This window comes from Garra rufa, chromosome 5 (assembly GCF_049309525.1).
Source record: "Garra rufa chromosome 5, GarRuf1.0, whole genome shotgun sequence".
NCBI classification, from domain to species: Eukaryota; Metazoa; Chordata; class Actinopteri; order Cypriniformes; family Cyprinidae; genus Garra; species Garra rufa.
Window position 1 is genome coordinate 28,142,131 of NC_133365.1, and position 21,854 is coordinate 28,163,984.

Consider the following 21,854-nt stretch of genomic DNA (forward strand, 5'->3'; position numbering starts at 1 on the left):
ATGAGAACAATTTCGGTGACCAATGTTTAATAGCTCATTGTAGCATACAGTCTAAACTGTTTATTTGATCTACCCTGGTCTCCTACTTTCTGTAGCTCTAGTGACTCTAGCTCACTGCTAAAGAAGCTATTTTTTCTTTACCTCTCTCTTTTCCTTGCAAGATACTCTGCTCTTGCTGCAGGGTCGGAGTTGACTTTCTGTCTATGACGAGCAGTCTTCTCTTTTCTTGTTAATCGTGCCATCTAGGAATAGGTAAAATAGGTTAAAACTTGTTTAAAATGACTAATACATGTATAGTCACATAAATGGAATGTCATTCTGTATATTTTTTACATTTTTCCTGTAGGATTGTACTACAACAAAACATAAATGTTTATCCCTATAAAAGGAATGGAAAATGGCTGAATTTAGAAAAAAAAGATAAAATATACAAATAATTATGCTTAAACAATTAACTCTATGTATATAATTGATGTATAGAATATTAAAAATACAAATACAGGACATATATTTATCATTTAAAACACTCAGCAGTGGTCGCCCCACATGATACTTGGTCGCCCCATATGAGGTTTTCAAGTTCACTCAAGTATAACAAGCTAACAGTTAGCCTCAGAAACCAAACTAGCTTCTTCTAGTGACATGCCACTATCAAATTTATCATCAAAATATAGATTTGTGGGAAAAAACTTATAATTCACAGTTTTGGGGTGGTCGCCCCACATGATGACCAAAAGTGACTACGACATTACAGCAGTTAAAAAACTGCTTTTTCTTACTATATGAGAGAGACTGAGTTACCTTAAAGTTGTTTCCAGGGGGTCTTCACTTGTGTCTGGCTGATGCAATATACCATCCTTGAGATGTTTTTCAAAATAAAGGTCCCAAAATTGTGGTTTGTTGATGGTCGCCCCGGATGATATGGATAGAATCAACATAATTCGGACAACATTCGTTTGTATATCATGATAGAAATATATGTGCAAACGCTTTACAGTTTTGTCAATGGATGTAAAACATGTTTGAAATTATGCCAGCTAGGAAAATTGATATATTAAAGTTGATTTAAAGTGTTTTTAAACCAGTTGTCCTAACAAAAGTCAAGGCTGGACGGTCGCCCCATATGATGTTTTGGCACTTCGGATAGCAGAAAAATGATGAAAAACGTAAAAATTTGGAGAAGTTAGAGTGGTTTAGTAGGTGAAGAAGGTATAACAAGTAGATGAGAAATTTTTATGTATTTTTTAGTTTTTTCTGCAAAATAAAATTAACCCGGACAGAAAAAGGGGGCGTCACGTCATTGACCCAAAACTGCAAGCCTCTGGAGGATCCTACATCTTGATGTTCGCGGGACTCAAGAGGCACCAGCAGCTTCAAAAACCTGTTTGCTACTTTGTAATGGCATTTTAGTAGCTGCTCTCTTAATCTGATGAATTTGTCTGGCAGAAACCTTCCTCATTCTGCCTTTACCTGCACGAACCTGTCTGTGCTCTGAATCAGCCTCAAATCTCTTCACAGTACAATGATCACGCTTACGTTTTCGTGAAATATCTAATGTTTATCATACCTTGTCCAAAGCATTGCACTATTTGACGCTTTTCGGCAGCAGACAGACCTTTTTCTTTCCCATAATTGCTTGAAACCTGTGGCCTGCTTAATAATGTGGAACATCCTTCTTAAGTACTTTTCCTTTAATTGGGCTCATTTGGCAAACTATTTATCACAGGTGTCTGAGATTCATTTCAGTGATCCAAAGAGCCATGAGACACAATACCATCCATGAGTTTAATTGAAAAACAAAATACTGTGTGTTTATGACACTTACATACAATTTGCATAATAATTTGGAACGCGGTGTATATACACAAAATAAACAATTTTATTTGTTTACCTGCATGCCATGTGACCATAACCAATGTCAGAGAACCAAGAGCATGCAAAGGTCATAATTAATTATTAAAATATTCATTTTAAAATCTCAGGGGTACTTCAAGTAAATATATTAGGTTAAAGAGGAACAAATTACGAAAATTAATTTGTAAGTTGTAATGTTTTTAATGTGTTTAATCAATAAATTAATTTACGGCTATTGTGTAAATAATATGTAATCATGTAATCCATTAAAAAGTAACTGTAGTCACAAAAGAAAAAAAGTCATACAGATTTGAAATGACACGAAGGTCAGTAAATGATGACAGAATTTCATTTTCAGGTGAACTATCCCTTTAAGCAGCATGAAATAAACTGACAGACAGATGACACAAAATAATTACAGGTATTCAGAAAATAAAAAATGTCCATTGGTGTTTATTGAAACAATGATATCAAATGTAAACAACTTCTTGGCGTATTTACATTTTGTTTGAAGTATAGGATACAATTGTTATTACTGAGATGACCTCTTCTAGTGTCAGAATCCAAAACAGTATATACATTGTATTTAAAGAGGCACTTCATTACCCTCTGAGGTACCGTTCAAAATTGTATTTTTCCATAAACTAAAAATGTAAAAACCTTCATCATATAACAATCAAATAATTTACATTTTCTTTTAAAAAGGACAATATTTAGTTTGTACACTGCAATAAACCCCTTTATCGCACTGACTGTTGTTTTAAAAATATTTAGTTGAATGACATTATTACAGTAAATCGTGATGCACCAAAATTATATTTTTTCTTTACCAAAAAAATTTGATTTACCTTGAACTGAAAAGTCCCTGTTTCTGTCAATAATTTCAGCCCTCCAAAACTATTTCAACTGAAACAGATTTTTTTTTTTTCGGTTTTGCCCCAATATTGTTGGTTGTGGAAAAATTTCAGTGCATCACTTATAGTAAACACAACTACTTCATAAAATCGAATGGTTGTAATTCTAATCACTGAAGAGTTACTGTTCGATCGGCTCCTCTTGGTCCTCCCCTCCCTCTTCTCAACCCTCTTCCTCCTCTTGTCATAACAACCCCTCCTCTTCCTCTTCCACCCCCCATAATGTGTCCTCTTCCTCTGCCTCTTCCACCACCTAAAATATTTCCTTGTCCTCTACCTCGTCCACTCTCAACAATGTTTCCTCTTCCTCCACCTCTTCCACCTTCTCCTACAGCTCCTCTTCCTCTTCCACCACCTCTTCTCTGGCCCCGTCCTCGTCCTCTTATCCTCAGGTCAGTGAAACGGTCATTAAGGTATACGGCGGTCTGCAAAACAAATTAAAACAGAAAAACAGTTTAATCATGGATGTTTATAGAAATAATGCAACCTTACAGTCTTTACACACATAAGGCCAAAAATTCTATAAATGTCTGACTCTCCCACTTTACTGGGTGTACAGGCTCTGCTGAATGTCGAAACTCACCTGGTTAGTAGTTGCTTTGTAGTTAAATTGCAGAGGAATCCCCCTAGGTAAAGAAGTACCGGCTCCTCTAGATGATCTGCCCCTTAACACTGCCCCACCCCTCCTAGCCTGACTAGATGTCTTCCTGATGGAGTAAAAAAAAGCAAGAGAGAGACAAAGAGAAGATAAACAAAAGAATACATATCCAGTGAATAAATAAGAAGGGAGAGGGTTCATTTACGCACACAACGACAGGTGCAGATTTAGCATTTGGCAGGGAAACTGTCAGCGTGGAGCCAGATGGTGCTGTTCTTCGACTTCAGCATGTGTGTGGATGTGGGCGTGACAGACACAGAGAGAGAGAAAATTAACAAAGACTATTCATTTACACACCTTGAGATTACTTTTTGGAATATAGAGTCATATTCTCATTTAATAAAAACTCACCTTCTTATTGTCTCATACTTTTGTAATTTCTCATCCCTTTTTGTAGCAGAATACTGAAGTGACAAAGACAGAACACAGAAGTGTCAATCTAAATAATATTACCAGGGTGGTCAATCTGTGTATAATGTGAATGATTTTTTTTATTAATAAAGATTGTCCTTCTTACCCCTCTGTCTAATTGAAAAGGTCTTCCACCCCTTTGTCCTCTCGCTAACAATGCACCCCTACAACAACAACAACAACAACAACAACAACAACAGCAATTAAACTCAAAATCCGACTGTGCTATGGTGAGTTTATGGCCTTTTTTCCCTAAAAGTTTAATGTTACTTACAGTATGTCACAAAAGTGAGTATACCCCTCACATTTCAGCAACCATTTTAATATATCTTCTCAAGAAACAATACTATAGAAGTAAAACTTGGATATATTTTAAAGTATCAATGTGCAGCGTGTATAACAGTATATATTTACTGTCCTCTGAAAATAACTTAACATACAGCCATTTTCTGTCAAAATAGCTGGCAACCAATGTGAGTACACCCTAAGTGATAACAGCAGTATGTTGTTGAACCATGAAAAGCCACATGTCCCATTCATCATGTTTATGTTTTTGTCTGCTTGACAGGATTATACAAAGTTGTGTATCTTGTATTAGAGCAGTTCAAATTTGGTGCTTTAAGTACAATTTTCTCATACTGACCACGAAATGTTCAACATGGCATCTCATTGCTAAGAACTCTCTGAGGATTTAAGAATTAGAATTGTTGCTCTCCACAAAGATGGACAAGGTTCAGGAACACCCTGAAACCGAGTTACACTACAGCGGTCAGGGTCATACAGAGGTTTTCCAAGATGGGTTCCATTCGGAACAGGCCTTGCAACGAGGTTGAGCACTCGTTCTGTGTATCAGGTGCAGAACCTGACCTCTAAAAACAGATGCATGAGTGCTGCCAGCATGGCTTTAAAGGTTGCAGAAGTAGAGGGTCAGCTTGTCAGTGCTCAGACCATACGCCGCACATTGCAACAAGTCGGTTTGCATAGGCGTCGTCCCAGAAGGAAGCCTCACAGGAAAAGCCCACAAACAGTTTGCTGAAGACAACCTGTTCAAGAGCATGAATAACTGGAACCATGTCCTGTGGTCTGATGAGGCTATAAGATAAACGTGTTTGGCTCAGATGGTGTCCAGCATATGTGGCGATGCCCTGGTGAGGAGTACCAAGAAAATTTGTCTTGCCTACTGTCAAGCATGGTTGTGGTAGCATCATGGTCTAAGGGGTGCATGAGTGCTGCTGGTACTGGGGAGCTGCAGTTCATTGAGGGAAACATGGATTCCATTATGCACTGTACATTCTAAAGCAGAACATGATGCCTTCCTTTCAGAAACTAGGCCTAACAGCAGTTTTCCAACATGATAACGATCCCAAACACACCACCAAGATGACAACTGCCTTGCTGAGGACGCTGAAGGTAAAGGTAATGGGGTGGCAAAAGTATGTCTCCACTCTCCAGACCTAAACCCAATTAAGCACCTGTGGGACATCCTCAAGCGTAAGGTGTATAACGTCCAGCAGCTCCGTGAGGAGTGGAAGAGGATCCCAGCAAAAACCTGTGCAGCTCTGGTCAATTCCATGCCCAGGATGATTAAGGCAGTGCCATATAACAATGGCACTGCTAACACAATATATTGACAAATTGGACAAGTTCACTTAGGGTGTACTCACTTTTGTTGCCAGCTATTTTGACAATAATGACTGCATGTTGAGTAATTTTCAGGGGACAATAAATCTATCCTGCTATACAGGCTGCACATTGACTACTCTAAAATATATCAAAGTTTCATTTCTATAGCATTGTCCCTTGAGAAGATATACTTAAATGTTTGCTGAAATGTAAGGGGTGTACTCACTTTTGTGACATACTGTAAGTTTTCAATATTTAATGTCACAACCCATAACGTTATGGGTTAACAGAAGCCTACTGTCTGTAGTCTGACAAAAATGAGATACAGAGTTTACCAATTATCACCCAAAACATACACTACCAGTCAAAAGGTTTTAAACAGTAAGATTTTTGATGTTTAAAAAAGAAAGTCTCTTCTGCTCTCCTAGCTTGCATTTATCTGATCCAAAATACAGCAAAAACAGTAATATTGTGAAATATTTTTACTTTTTAAAATGACTGCTTTCTATTTGATTATATTTTAAAATGTAATTTATTCCTGTGATCAGCATTTCAGATTTTTAATGCTTTTAAAATCACCAAGTCTCTTATGCTCACCAAAGCTGCATTTATTTGATCAAAAATACAGTAAAAACAGTAATGTTCTCAAATATGATTATGATTTCAAACATGCGTTTTTAATTTTACTATATTTAAAAGTGTATTTTAATCCTGTGATGGCAAAACTGAATTACAGTAGTTACTACTCCAGACTTTAGTGTCACATGATCCTTTAGAAATCACTCTAATATGCAGAAAATTATAATCAGTGATGAAAAAACAGTTTTTGGAATATTATAAATCTTTACTGTCCCTTTTAAAAAAAAGTAAATTGTTCCTTGCTAAATAGAACTTTTAATTTCTTAATACTTAATAAAAAAAACTTTTGAACAGCAGTGTATATCTCTGCTTTTGTGTTCCTAGAATCTCTTCAAGGTCAGAATTTTTTCGAGATGATAAGCCGCAGCTGCATCATCCTAAGCCTCTCTATGAAGCAACACTGACCATTTCAGCCTTGGCTGCACGGAGATATTTTCTATTACTTTTTTCTTCTACATCTGTGACTTTTCAGTTTTTACATTTACACCAATATTATGGCTTCAAATAGATTGATAATATAATAAATACTTTATTATATAACAATAGGCACTTTATACTGAGAGTCTTGAATTTTACTGATATAAAACCAATATACCCTAAATAAAACAATAATACTGTATTATGATTATTATTTTAGTATTATATTCTATAACTCATATTTAGTTTTTCTATTGCCATAAAATAACATTATATTTAGATTTTATGAATTAAAAAATTAAAAGATAGAAAAGATTCTAGAACCTGCTCAGTCCGCCTCCTCTTCCTCTACCTCGTCCTCGTCCCCTGAATGTCCCCCTTGATGTGAATGTGGTCTGGTCAAACGGTTCACCTGTCTATGATACACAGAAAAAACTTTTAAAAATAAAAATCTCCTTATTACCTTAACACACAGGGTATGAAATTAAAACTTAAATATTTTAGAACCAGAAACAATTCAACGATTTATACCGTGGCAGTGGCAGCATCTCTATTTAGCGAACCTCTACTTGACATCATGCCCCTTGTGGATCCCCTTTGTCTCCTCAAACCTCTCAATCTCCCAGGCCCTGTGAGACAAACCTCTATGAGAAACTTACAAGTGTTTAAACACTTCACTTGATGCATTTTTATCCTTTAAAACAGATCATGCCAGGCAGAAGTCATATGCCAAACAGTCAGAATGTGTCAGCTGTCACACATTTAAAAAACTAAACAGTCTTAAGTATCAAAAGCTTGCCTTGGTACTGCTGCGCTCCTCGTCTGAGTCCCCTCTGCTGCTGTGGAACCTGGTTGAGTTTCTTCAAGACATTGTTCCTGTTAACAGTACGTTTAGTTTTAGCTCTGTTGGCAGCTCTGTTCGCCTTCTGTTCCTGCTTATTCAGCTTTATAATGTCATCTGTGAAAACAAAAAGAACAAAGTTTCACCTCTGGTTTACTTTAAAAGGACCTCTAAAACAAACATGCACTTTTAAAATGAATGCTAAAGTAGCAAGCAGCATATTAAGGCTCTTTACGTTTTTATTTTACATCTTATGAGTGGGTGGGTGTCCTATTTAAAACCCTCTCACTATGCTAGTTATGCATGATAAATCGACCAAAAATATGAACTGCATCAGCTCTGCAGAATTGTTGACTAACAATGAAGGTTTGTATTAATATGGCTGACTGACTGCTACTGTGGCTACAGATGGATTAAGGTTTTATTTTCCATTTTGTACTTTACCTGTTGCTTCTTTTTAGTCATTCCCAAATCACACATCATTTCAGTAATGTATTATCATGCTAAACCCAAGATAAAGGATGTGTGTGTACGAGCACGTTGGTTTGACAGCTGTTGAATGTATGTGACAGCTGACCGCTGTTGCTCTACACGTCAACACAAAAACGAAACCGACGGTTCCTGCCAACTCATCCAAATCACAATTCCTTTAAATTGATGTCTCGCCTCGCAATTACTAACCTAAAGACAAGTCGATTTTGTCCGAGCTTGAAGCGTGAGGCTCCTGCATTTGCTCTGTACTCTCCATCTGAACATCATTCTCCCCCATTTCGTCTTCCAGTGTCGTTACGCACGCAAAAGTTTCAGAAGCGTCGTGCGACTTGAAACCACCGAAATATTTACACTCGATAACTTCCAAAGGTATGTCGAAACAGAAGCGCCAATGACGAGACGAGCTATGAAACTTTTTAAAGCAACCCGGTTTCACGGCGCTTTCTTTGTGTTTATTTGTGTCGATCAAGTGAATGAGTCCAAGTAGCGTGACCCAACCCAGCAGCGCAATGAATCTGACGACCAATGTGACAAGAGCCCCAAAATAGCGCCGCGTCTAATCCCTGTAGGCAGGTCTTTCCAAGGTGCGTTACAACACAACTAGCGGCAGGAATTTAATTCTTTATCATTTTTTCCTCAGTTACTTAATTATTATGGTAACACTTTACAATAAGGTTCATTAGTTTGTTAGGCTAACATTAGTTAGCTAGTTAACATGAACTAATGAATAATGCTTCTACCGCATTTATTAATCTTAGTTAGGCCTAATGTTAATTTCAGCATTTACTAATGCATTATCAAAATCACAAGTTGTGTTTGTTAGCATTAGTTCATGCACTGTGAACTAACATAAACAGTGAACGACTGTATTTTATTAACTAACTTAAAAAAATATTAATAAATATATTGTTTATTGTTTGGTCATGTTATTTAATACATTAACTAATGTCAACAACTGACACCTTATTGTAAAGTGTCACCATTATAATTATCACAGACAAAACATGTTTCATTCTTAAATATTTTTAGAGTTAATCCAATTTTTTTCCCCCAAATGTTCCAATTTGAAACAAAATTTTAAAACTGTTTTAATAAAAAGTCAATGAACAGACCTTTTCCATGTGTTCATACAATAATGAAAAATAATTAAAAAGAAAATTAAACACGCAGTGTTTTTACACTAGCTCAGCCTATTTATTGTAAATTGAAACAAATTAATACTTTTAATTTTATATAGTGATGACAGATATGTACCCTCATCTCTGATGTAGGTTTTAATAAACAGTAGGCTATATTTTAGAACATAGAATTTTTTATATGTTGATACAACAATATTCATCTAAAAGTGTTTTTTTCTTTATTTACTTGAACCCCACTCAGTAATAAAATGACCCATTTTGGAGTGGTCCAGGTTACTACTTTAACTCAAACAGAGTTACACTACACTACCAGTTAAAAGTTTTTGAACAGTTAATGTTTTTTTTTAAAGGCTCACCAAGCCGATCCATAGTATAGCAAAGACAGTCAAATTTTGTAATATTTTTACTATTTAAAATGTTTTTTAAAATATATTTTTAAATGTAATTTATTAATGTGATCTCAAAGCAGAATTTTTAGCATCATTACTTTCTGATTCTTCAGAAATCATTCTAATATTCTGATTTGCTGTTAAAAACATTTATTATTATTATTAGTGGCGAGTATTCCCTCCATTCAGCCGCCAGGGTTCGCCTCTGAGCTCAGGGCGCATGGCCCGTTTTTCTGTTCAGTTCCACACCAACCACAACTGAACACCCGCCGAGTACCACATGAAAGAAGGTAAGACACGCCCTAAAAGGAAAGTCTTTAAACCTTGCTATCTCATTTCACTCAACACTTAAACGTTTAAAAACGCCTTAAGTATGACTAAACTACAGCTGTAGCTTTTGACTTCAACCGCTACATATTGTTCGCGTGTCACATAAATATTTCCGATGACAGGTAATAAAATCATATTTGTCGACTTATATGAAATAAAAAGCCAAACATAGCCTAAATAAATTCTCTGGGTTTAACAGTATACCTGCCGTTACTCTAACGCCAATCCCCCGCCCCTTTCCAGTAGTAGCCCATCCCCTCCCCACCTCCGTCTGCGTCGTCTGCGCATGCGCGGCACGCCAGGCAGCCCCCTATTATTATTGTAAGAATAATTTCACTTATGAAAATGGCGGCGAGTCAGGGAGCTGTAGGACCCGCGGCGGCTCTCCAGAGCCAGCATTATCCGAATGTCGCGCACTGGAACCCGGGCGTGATGCAACAGCAGCAGCACCCGCTACACACCGCCCGCAGTCTGGAACGCGCACTGGAAGATGCCGTCTGCTCCGGGATGCTCAACATCAGCGGAAGAAAACTGCGCGACTACCCGGGGCTCAACTACGATCTGACCGATACTACACAAGCAGGTGGGTCCCTCAGATGTGGGCTAATCTCCATGTGTGCCCCACTGACCCGCTTCTCGCGATTCTTGGCTTAAGAGGACAACAAAAAGACATATAAGAGAAGAGCTTGGGTGCCTTTTGGTGCATTTGCGCGGTGTGTCAATGGGTGTTTGTGTGTTGGCTACAATAGCCAGTGCACATGGTGCTTGTACGAGGGAAAACCGTTAGTATCACGCTTTATCTATGGTGTCTATCATATCCAGCGTGATGTGACAACCCCATTTATAGTTGGCATTTCTGTCTAAAAGGCACAGGCATCTCTGCTTGTTTTGGTTTCACATCTCACTTTCCCAAACCATATTTCATGTATGACTAAAACCGGAGAGAGCACTTAAGCCGAAACGAAAGGAGACAATCTTCATTAACCTTTGCTTCAGCAGGTTTTAGCATGCAAACCCGTAGAAACCACATAGGCACCTTATCTATCCTGCGAGTACGCGACAAAACTAGAATGCTCCCTTTGTATTTGACCTAGCAGTTTTATTTATCATTATGTGAACAGTTTGTTTAGTGGATATGGTGTTTGAACGATGGCGAAAAGCTGTTTTAAACGGACGGTAAATGCAGATAGAGGCTGTAGTGCCAGACAAAAGATGCTGCCGTTGGTCTCTATAATCTATCACGCGTCTTTCTTCATCCTCTCAGTGGAAGTGAATGAGCAAGCAGCTCTGGATATAATACAACCACGCTTTTGACTGATATTTAGTATTATGATTTAGATATTTGTAATAGTGTTAAACGCTATTGTTTATGTAAATCATCTTTGGTCTAGCAAATCATAGTTTGTACAAGCTGGCTGGACTGTTGTAAATATTTCAGCATAAAGTGGATTAGCTAAATTTCAGTTGTTTTTGGAGATGTGGTTAGAAATTAAATGGCTGCATCTCTTTCGGAAGTGTCTGTGGTCTGTAATGGTAGTCTTGCCGCAGCAAACAGCCATTCAGATGTGAAGCAGACAGTGGGAGGAGGGACACTAATCCATTCATTCATGCACACCTTACACACAGCATCATGTCTACACTCCCATTTAACTGTATTGAGTTACACTAGTGAATAGGTCTTTTGTGGATATTTGGCTGTCTTGCAACCATTTTCGCTGTATGGAGGGTCATTTGTTTATATCAAGCCTTGTGTTTGGATTCTGTCGGATGGCTTGTTTGCTGAAAGAAGCCTTTGGTTGTTGTAGATAACGCTGGGTGTTCACTGGTATCTCTGTTTGTGTCAGGGTCGTTGGCATACAGATGGCATTTGTTGATAGTGTAAGGCTGCTTGTGTGCGCTTTTGTTTGTGTGCATGTGTACGCATGTATTTGAAAGAGGAAATAGTTGATTGTGCTCCAGACTGAGGAAGTGACTTTGTCGCTGACTCAACTGGAGATGTATCACTGTGTTTCTGCATTAAGAGAAGAGATCCCTCAATCTTGCAATCTGTGTTCACATTTGTGAGAATGAGATTGCTTGTGTGCTTGTTAGTTTTTGTGCGTGTTTGACAGTTTGGCTTGAGTATATATGGCAGGCATGTGTGTGATGTGAGTCTGTTCCAGTGGCTCAAGTGACCCACTTGGCAGTCCTTGCTATTATTGGCTGTGTTTGGCCACAAACTTAACACTGGGGTATGAAGACACCCCCATGGCTCTGATGTTAAACTGTGACAAAGCTGAACAGTTCCCTCTTTTTTTGTCTTTCTTGCTTTCTTTTGACCCACAGTTTTGATTGTTTATGATGTGACTAAACAACAACAGTCAGCGGTTTGCTGTGTATAGCATGATAAACTGGATTCTGTTTCTGTGATTTGACTTTGAATAAAAAGGACTATGTATTTTAGGGTTGGGTATCAGCTGCTACCTCACAAATTGTATGAATTAAAATATAAACTAAGTATTGACGCAATATTGTGAAAAAAAAGAACAGCAATATATTGATAAACGACTGTCTGATTTGGCATAAGTGTAAGTTATTTTAGTAATTGTAGTATTATTTATATACTATTATTGTATTTATTACAGCATAGACTCATTGGAAATACATGCCTCTGTATACATTTCTGCAAAATTGAAAAAAAAAAAACCTATATGTATGAATCACTGCAGTTTGCAGTTTATAGTTTAAATAAACACTAGAGGCAGTAAAACTATGGGAACTTTTATTCCTTTTTACACAAAGTAAAGGTACATTCTGGCCCATAAAACAACCTATTTTAATGGGTGGGTCCTTTAAGGCTTGTCATCAATCTGCCGCTGTTATCAACAGTACTATTGCAGGTGAATGTTTTGACAGCATGCTCAAAATAAAACCCTGGAAAAATTATTTACAGACAAAGCATTATGAAACAGTTTACTTACCGTTTGTGATGCAGCTACATTCAGATCTAGTACCGCTTCATTTAAAAAAAAAAATTCTTTGTGAACTTTCCATGGCACTGTGCCTCATTTACAAAACATGTCCCAAAGTCCAAACAATCCTCAGACCGGCTGTTGTGAACGCACTCAGAACAGTTGAACATTGCGGTGGATCAGTGGTAAATAATGATCTAAATACTCTTTAGTTTCTTGCACAGACCGATTGTTTGGTGTCTTAAGACCTCAATGTATCGTCACAAGTCGCAGGGTTTAATTTGGTTTTGTTTGTGTATGTTTTTTTTACTCTCAAAGATATGGTGCCCATTGACTGGCATTATGTGACTGACAGACTGCAACGGTTTGAGTTAAAAATATTTGTTTATGTTCTACTGAAGAAACAAAGTCATCTACATCTTGGATGCCCTAGGGGGTAAGCAGATAAACATTTTTGGGCAAACTATCCCTTTAATCTATGCCCTGTCTGTGAAACCAGGCCTAAGTAACTTAAACATATTTATTACAGTTTAATTGCCAATGGAATATTACTAATCACATTTTAAGTTTTTTTATTTATTATTTATATTTTACTTCAGCTTTATTTCGATTACAGAAAGTGTAAATATTTTTAATAGTTTTATTTGATAATGACAACATTGTTCTTAACAGTGGATAAATGCCCCTGGACCACAAAAACAAAATTTTTCTTTTATGCCAAAAATCATTAGGATATTATTAAGTAAATATCATGTTCAATGAAGAAATGTTTGCACATTTCCTACTATAAATATATAAAAACTTAATTTTTGATTAGTAATATGCATTGCTAAGAACTTTAAAGGTGATTTTATCAGTATTTATTATTATTTTTTGTTTCATCAGATTCCAGATTTTCAAATATTGTCCTATCCTAACAAACCATACATCAATGGAAAGCATATTTATTCTGCTCTTAGATGGTGTAAAAATCTAAATTTTAAATGAATTTACCTTTATGACTAGTTTTGTGGTCCACAGTCACAAATGTACAATACCCACCAAATTCTTTAAATGCTGAGAAAGAGATTTAAATAAACATCAATAGTTAAAGGCAGTGCAAAGGTCTATTTATATCACTGCAGAAGTGAGGTTTGAAAGACTAGCTGAAGTCAAAGGTCATGTACTCATTTCTAAATACATATATCTGAGGAACTGAACAGTTGACAAAGTTTGACCTGATGGTTGAAATGTTTAAAATCCACTAAAAACTTTTCTTTAGATTAATCAAGAAGAATGAAAAATAAACTTTATACAGATGTAAGTACAAATGACTTGTTTTAACGATGTTAATGGAGACAAAAGTAGGAAGATAAAATGATGAATGTTAATAAATATTGATTTATTTTCTCATAATGTCAGTGCAGCAGACATTTTTCTAACTATTATGCATTATAGAATATTCAAGTGCAAAGCTGTCTTTCATGAAAATGACTTTAAGGCAGTTTGTGGTCATGGATGTGTATGAAATATGCATGTATCCGCTGTGCACACGTAGTGTGCTTTTAGGATCCCTACATTAAAAGCTGATGCAGATGTATGCCTAATGCTACCCAAAATGTAGGCTTAAAGGCACAATATTTCACCTGCCAGCGAGGGAAAATTGTCAAGGATGTTATACCACCTGAAATTAATCACAGGCCTAGAATTGAGACAAAACATAAGTTCGTACATATTCCTGTCATTTACTTATCTGCAGCCTTCATGATGTTCTAAACCAGTATGCATTTCTTCAGTTTTTTTGAAGAACATTCGACGTATCTTCTGTTGAGTTCCACAAAAGGAAGTCAGCGATGACAGAATTTTAATTCTGGCTGTAGCCTTACTTTAAAGGTTGTCATATGTGAAGTACATTTAATTGCTTGTGCTTTATTGACAGACACAGAATCCTCTCTGTCTCTAGGCAGAACCCTTGGGCTCATGACATCATGGTGCTTTAGAGGAAGTGGTGATAAGATGAAAGGTTATAAACCCTTTTCGCATTTCTGAATTTAGAATGTGGAAGTAAAGAATAGCAGGTTAAACTGTGCAGCTATGAGGGTAAAATAAGAGACCGTTGCAAATGTTATTTTAGTGTGCACTTCTTAATTTCCCAGACTTTCTAAAAAGAGCAAATATTAAGAGATGGGTTACAGCGGTCAGAGGAAAGTTCTTAAATTGACTGTCACTTGCTCAACAGCTATATTTGAATGCTTGGGCTGTATGCTTGGGCTGTGTAGTTCAATTAATCTTATAATTTATGCAGTTAATTGTTGTGAGCAATTGTGTGTCAAATCAACATGTCACATTTCTTAAACATTAACCAGGGAAAAAAAGAGCAAGAAGCAACCTGTGCTTTTAAGGTTTTTGATACAAATCAACATCAAATTGAATATCAATAAAATGTAATGCGAGATTGAATGAAGAATCCCCACATGGAGGGGGTCCCAGCTACTGTGCGGCAAAATGCCTCTAAAACTGTTTTTTGATTACTGTAACCTCTAAGTTATTAGAAATCTTGAGGCAGCATGTTCTGAAGTTCAAAACTTTATCACATAATTTTCATCAAATCATAACTTTCACTTTCCCTTTGCACTGTATTTCTGTCCCTCAAAGCCTTGTTTTAATTCCTGTCAAATACTAAACATAGCGTGCTACCCTGACTAAGGTCTGTTATATTGATGTGTGCATGTAAGAACGAAAGTTGTGCAGTAATGCTGTAACCTCATCACAGCAGTGTTGACTGGTTTGCTAAATTAATCCTGCTAAATCAAATATGTCATCTCACAGAGGGTCCATATTTGTATACAAAGTAACAGGAAGTTCCGGGGCGTTTTATACATGTGGTAATGTGGTGAGTGAATTTCTCTCTCTTTAGGGTAGCAGGAACACTGTATGTCTTTTTTTCTCTGAAAGCAAATTCTTATTAGATCAGGAGCTATTAAAATGGTCAGAAAAAGTGCTTTATTTTTAAGAAGCCATCTCAGCTCTTGAATGGTCAGACACATGAGCGGTTTTCAATAAATGGTGACTATGACTCAAGAACTTTCATTTAAAAATGAGTATTTTGAGAACTTAGGTTTTGTCCACAACACTAAGGTTATGTGCAAACAGAGGACAATGTGGAAAGCTTATATGGATTAATTTTAAAATGTGTTTCCAGAAAGTAAATTCATACTTTTTAAATAGTCTGTGATTGTGCCTGAATGAATTACTTTTGTTGTAGGAATTCTTAGGTTAAAAAAATGCATTGTATGAATTTTGAAGGGAAAATGTAATACCGGAAATCTGTCGTCCATCCTATCCCATATAGATTTTATTACACATTTGAGTGCTGTACACATCTTGAAAGTACAGTTTTTTCATTTTCCTTAGGTTGGTCAGGAGTTCAGATTACCCAGGTAGAGAACGTCAACTTTGTGACATTTTAATCAGAAGAATTACTAAAACATGTTCAAAAGCAAGTGACAATACGTTACTTGGCCCTAGGCCATCAGGCCACCCATTTTGTTGAGCCCTGCTATAAGTGTTATTAAATTTTAGGATGAACTCCTTAACTTCATTTTGCTGGTGTTGTTTGAGTTCCTTGCATGTCCTCCTGTGATGCACGCTCTGGTCTTGAGATCTTGTGACAGGCAGGCAGGCCTCAGCTGTAGGCAGGAGACCTCTCTGCCCTTCACAGATGAGCACACACATTAACACACACACACACACACACACACACACACACACACACACACACACACACACACACACACACACACACACACACACAGCACTCTCCAGAGACTGAGGTAATTACACATGATCTGACATGCTGGTCCCATCTGTAAGGTGTCAACTTCAAACCCTGGTGCTCAGCATCATGGTCTTTGTAGTTTGGGTAACACATCACTATATTATATAGTGATGTTTTGCAGCACTAAGAAAAGGGAAATATGGATTAAAACATTAATAAACTAACCAGTAGATCAATGAAGAGTGATGATGCAGTCAAACATTTGCCATGAGAAATACATATAAAACTAACATTTGGCTAATTTAGGGTTTAAAATGAAGTCAAACTGATGAAGTATGAGTCAGCTCTTCACATTTTCTGAAGTCTCTGATAGCTTAATTAAACAATTATTCTGAGCTCCAGGGCATAAGAATTTGTCGAATTTGCCTTGTGGTCAAATTTGTCACATGTGACGTCACATGGGCACAAACATTTGTATATACACTGCTTCCAGAGCAAGACATTGATGAATATTTATAGATCATCACACCATATAGGCCCTGCCCACTGGCATTTAGCCGGTTAAAGAGATAGTTCACCCAAAAATGAAAATTACCTTATGATTTACTCATCCTCAAGCCATCCTAGGTATGACTTTCTTTTTTTCAGATGTATACAAATCGAGTTTTCAGATTTTGAAGTCCAATAAAGTGTATCCATCCATTCTTAAAAAGTACTCCACACAGCTCCGGGGAGTTAATAAAGGCCTTCTGAGCGAAATCGATGCATTTGTGTAAGAATAATATCCATATTTAAAACTTTATTACTTGTCAGGGCTCTAGACTCATTCTTCCCACTGGTCGGTCTTTTGCGACAAACTTTCTCAGTTGGTCGCACAAGCACATAATTTGGTCGCTATTTTATTATTAGGCTATGATTATTTTTGCTACAACATGGAATAGGGATGCACCGAATGTTCAGCAACTGGAATTATTCGGCCAAAAATAGCAAAAAAAGCTCTTTCGGTGTTCGAATAAGCAAAAAGGCAGAATAAATTATACCGAACAATGATGTGACGTGATGAAATAGAAGTGCGCACTAATGCAGCAAAACATGTCGGCAGTGTGGAAGCATTTAAAACTGTCAGAGAAAGATGCAAAACTCATTACAAGCTCCAACAGCATGAGACTGTTTAGTATCGCATCACATGTCCTCCATGAGAAGAGAAAGGGCTGGTTGTTGCTGGTTACTGTATGATGACTGAAATTGTGAATTGGCCTTAAACTATAAGTAAATAAACTACAGAACGTTATTGTCACGTATCAGTCAGTCCTCACTCAGCTCATCATCACAGATCACCGTCACCTGGATCCAATCACCCGCGCACCTGTCCTCAATCATCCTCCTCACCATAAAACCACGCTCCACACACCACTCATGGTCCGGGCTCGTTCTAGCGAAAGCGGACTGCTAGTGTCTCTCTACGAGTCTCACTATCTGAAATACTTACCTTATTGTACTTACCTGATCTCTGTCTCGTTCCAGTCCTCCCAGTTCCAGTCTTCTGTGTCTTCTCAGTTTCCAGTCGTCAGTGGTGTGTGGCCGTAAGCTGACTTCCGCGTCAGCGGAGGGTGGTGGATTCACGAACTCTCAGTATCCCTCCGGCTTTCGTTCTTGGAATCCTCCAGTCTCGCCACCTGCAAAAGAAAGGACCTGTTAGTCACTCCACGTCTTCACCCGGCTCCGAATTCATCTATACAAGTCATACTCACCATCTCGAGAACTCCATTCACCTCCGGCACTGCTGCTCTGAATAAAATAAACATCACCTGTATTATACTTACCTTGTTGTCCCGTCTGCTTCATAACAGGAAGCCCGGACCGATAACAGTAAGCAGCATGTGCAACCCCGATCCAGAGCCCAGCCAGCAGCTATCACCCTACAGCACGGAGCACCAGCCAGAGCCCGCCGCAGCCGCAGCGCCAAGATCTGCCGCATTTAAAGCTACAGAGGACGTCGCGACTGACCAGGTGTGTGAGCCGGCTAGCGTCACCGTGGGAGTACTCGTGGAGATCGAGGGCTTGGAGGAAAGCCCCGCCCACACTCCTAACCCTGAGGGTGAGCTGAAACTGCGCTGTGGAGGATACTTTGATGAATTATTGGAGATATTTGAAGCAGATTTAATAGACTGGTTTGGAGAAATAATTTCCTACCCTCCTGAGTCCCCGCTGGTTCTGCCCAGCCGTCCTGAGTCCCCGCTGGTTCCGCCCAGCCGTCCAGAATCTCCGCCAGTCTCATCCAGTCTTCCAGAGTCTCTGATGATTCCGTCCAGTCATCCAGAGTCTTCTCCGGTCTCATCCAGTTCTCCAGAATCTCCGCTGGTTCCGTCAAATGCTCCAAGGTTTCCGAAGTTCCCACCCAGCCTCCCTCTCCCGCCTCCACGCAAGCCAGCCAGTCCTCCAGCCCTGTCTCCGCTGCCGCCCGTCTGTCCCACAGCTCACCCTCAGGCAGCGCCACTTAGGAGTGTGGTTCCATCGTGGGACATCCAGGCTCCAGCTGCGCCAAGGCTGGTCGTTCCCCAGTCCCTGCCTACATCCTCCGAGTCCTGGACTCCACCTCGGTCCTCCGACCCTTCGGCTCCGCCTTGGCTCCTGGCTCCCTCATCTCCACCGTGGCCCGCCATCCCACCAGCTCCACCGGGCTCCCTCGTCTCTCCGGCTCCGCCTTGGTCAGTCGTTGACCATCCGTCGCCTCAGGACTCCACTCCTCCGGCTTCACCTCGTCGTTCCGTCCCTCCGGCTCCGTCAGGCTCCTCCTTCCCTCCAGCTCCGCCTATGTCCTCTGTCGCTCCGGTGTCACAGCGGTCTTCCGGAGCCCCAGCTCTGCCTCGGTCCCCTGAGCCTTCTGCGTCACCTTGGCCCTCCAGACCTGCGATGTCACCCTGGCTCTCCGTCTGCTCGGCTGCTCCTGGCTCACCTTCTCCAGAGGCTTCGTCTCCGTTGCTCGTCCCCAGGGTGTCGTGGACCTATTGTCCACCATGGCTCCTCCCTCCCTCGACTCCGCCCTGGGGCGTCATCCTGGCTGGGCTCTGGACCACCATCCGGCTCCTCCTACTCCTGACTGCATTCTGGCTCCTTCCTCCTACCACTCCACCCTGGCCTCACGTCCCAGATCATATGTCCATCTCCAGTTCGTCACCTGCTCCACACCCGCCACCTGAACCCCCACCCTCCCTCCGCTGGTGTATCCGTTTCGGCGCGAGGACGCGCCGTTCCGGGAGGGGGGCCATATGTCACGCATCAGTCAGTCCTCACTCAGCTCATCATCACAGATCACCGTCACCTGGATCCAATCACCCGCGCACCTGTCCTCAATCATCCTCCTCACCATAAAACCACGCTCCACACACCACTCATGGTCCGGGCTCATTCTAGCGAAAGCGGACTGCTAGTGTCTCTCTACGAGTCTCACTATCTGAAATACTTACCTTATTGTACTTACCTGATCTCTGTCTCGTTCCAGTCCTCCCAGTTCCAGTCTTCTGTGTCTTCTCAGTTTCCAGTCGTCAGTGGTGTGTGGCCGTAAGCTGACTTCCGCGTCAGCGGAGGGTGGTGGATTCACGAACTCTCAGTATCCCTCCGGCTTTCGTTCTTGGAATCCTCCAGTCTTGCCACCTGCAAAAGAAAGGACCTGTTAGTCACTCCACGTCTTCACCCGGCTCCGAATTCATCTATACAAGTCATACTCACCATCACGAGAACTCCATTCACCTCCGGCACTGCTGCTCTGAATAAAATAAACATCACCTGTATTATACTTACCTTGTTGTCCCGTCTGCTTCATAACAGTTATGTTTTCTAATACACACACAAATTGTATTTATTCTGTTCGAAGTCCAAAGCGTTAGGGAAAAATGTATGATGAAAATCATTCATAAATCTGCTGCTGTCAGCAAAAAGTAGTACTGAGGTCTTCTTGCGGGTTTCCGCCAAAATAAAAGTCAACATTCATAAATGTTAGTATTGTATTTTACTGTTGTTCTGTAAAATAAAATGAAGTAGTAACACAAAAAATTATGATAACATTCATTACAAAAGCTCTATTAATACATTTATTATAACATTCTCCTTTGCTCATCAAGGCTGCATTTATTTTTACATTAAAAAACCCATGCCTGATTCAAGAAGGGGGTTTTAAAAATGGCCAAAGAATATTATTTTACTAACTTTTAAGTTAAATTGTGCTTTGTTGGTAGGCTATAATGTATACTAGAATGTTAAAAATGTTCACTGTTAAATAAATATTTTAAATTGTTGTTTTCTAATTGATTTTTTTCTTTGAAAAGCAAGACAAAACTGTACAAAAAAAATAAAAAATTGGCTATTTAATTTATGAAATGGTGAACAAAATTGGCAAAATACATGGGGGGAAAACACGAAAAACCGTGTTCGGTAATTCGGTGTACAGTCGTGGCCAAAAGTTTTGAGAATGACACAAATATTAGTTTTCACAAAGTTTGCTGCTCAACTGCTTTTAGATATTCGTTTCAGTTGTTTCTGTGATGTACTCAAATATAATTACAAGCACTTCATACGTTTCAAAGGCTTTTATCGACAATTACATGACATTTATGCAAAGAGTCAGTATTTGCTGTGTTGGCCCTTCTTTTTCAGGACCTCTGCAATTCGACTGGACATGCTCTCAATCAACTTCTGGGCCAAATCCTGACTGATAGCAACCCATTCTTTCATAATCACTTTTTGGAGTTTGTCAGAATTAGTGGGTTTTTGTTTGTCCACCCGCCTCTTGAGGATTGACCACAAGTTCTCAATGGGATTAAGATCTGGGGAGTTTCCAGGCCATGGACCCAAAATATCAACGTTTTGGTCCCCGAGCCACTTAGTTATCACTTTTGCCTTATGGCACGGTGCTCCATCTGTCATGATCTGGGCTGTGGGGTTTCCCTCAGCCACCTGAGGTCGCTGTTTCCCTTTCCATTGTACTGCACTTCCTTGATTGTATACACCTGTCTTGTGATCGTTACACTCGTCTCAACACACACCTGTTCACAATTATACGGACTTTAAAGCTGCTCATGTCTCACTGCTCATTCTGGCTGCATTGTCTTCATGTGTCTTCAGTCTGTCTGTGTGTTCCCGGATCCTGTTCTTGACCGTGTTTCAGTTCTGTTTATTTTGTGTTATATTCAAGTTGTGTTGTGCCGTGTTGGCCTTTGGTTTTGGTTTTGTGTGTGTTTGTTTAATTAAAATATTCTTACCTGCATTTTGGACCCAGATCTCCTCTTTCCTCTCACGTGACAGAATGCAGCCAGCATGAGCAGTGAGACATGAGCAGCTTTAAAGTCCGTATAATTGTGAACAGGTGTGAGTTGAGACGAGTGTAACGATCACAAGACAGGTGTATACAATCAAGGAAGTGCAGTGCAAGGGAAAGGGAAA

General features: G+C 39.3%; 2 protein-coding genes across 2 annotated transcripts in view; one reads left to right on the forward strand and one right to left on the reverse strand.

Annotated features, from left to right (window-relative positions):
- Positions 1-2,278: 2,278 nt before the first annotated feature.
- Positions 2,279-8,389, reverse strand: LOC141335691 (uncharacterized). The gene is made up of 9 exons (XM_073841223.1): positions 8,039-8,389; positions 7,316-7,474; positions 7,048-7,145; positions 6,841-6,932; positions 3,944-4,001; positions 3,778-3,830; positions 3,576-3,647; positions 3,352-3,475; positions 2,279-3,193 (listed from the first exon to the last, which is right to left on the reverse strand). The coding sequence occupies exons 1-9, from the start codon at positions 8,124-8,126 to the stop codon at positions 2,879-2,881; spliced, it is 1,059 nt and encodes a 352-aa protein (XP_073697324.1). The 5' UTR covers positions 8,127-8,389; the 3' UTR covers positions 2,279-2,878.
- A 1,663-nt stretch (positions 8,390-10,052) lies between these two features.
- The window catches only part of lrch2 (leucine-rich repeats and calponin homology (CH) domain containing 2), a 96,958-nt gene continuing 85,156 nt past the window's right edge, over positions 10,053-21,854 (forward strand). Inside the window, exon 1 of the mRNA XM_073840036.1 lies at positions 10,053-10,290. Coding sequence (XP_073696137.1) covers positions 10,053-10,290 — 238 coding nt within the window. The remainder of the gene's footprint in view (positions 10,291-21,854) is intronic.

Bases quoted from the DNA above. Each gene is read 5' to 3' on its own strand.
- LOC141335691 (XM_073841223.1), bottom strand. From the start codon at position 8,126: ATGGGGGAGAATGATGTTCAGATGGAGAGTACAGAGCAAATGCAGGAG. The intron at 7,475-8,038 runs GTTAGTAATTGC...TTGTTTTCACAG, and splicing joins CAAAATCGACTTGTCTTTAG to ATGACATTATAAAGCTGAAT. The intron at 3,476-3,575 runs GTGCGTAAATGA...TTACTCCATCAG, and splicing joins AAATCTGCACCTGTCGTTGT to GAAGACATCTAGTCAGGCTA.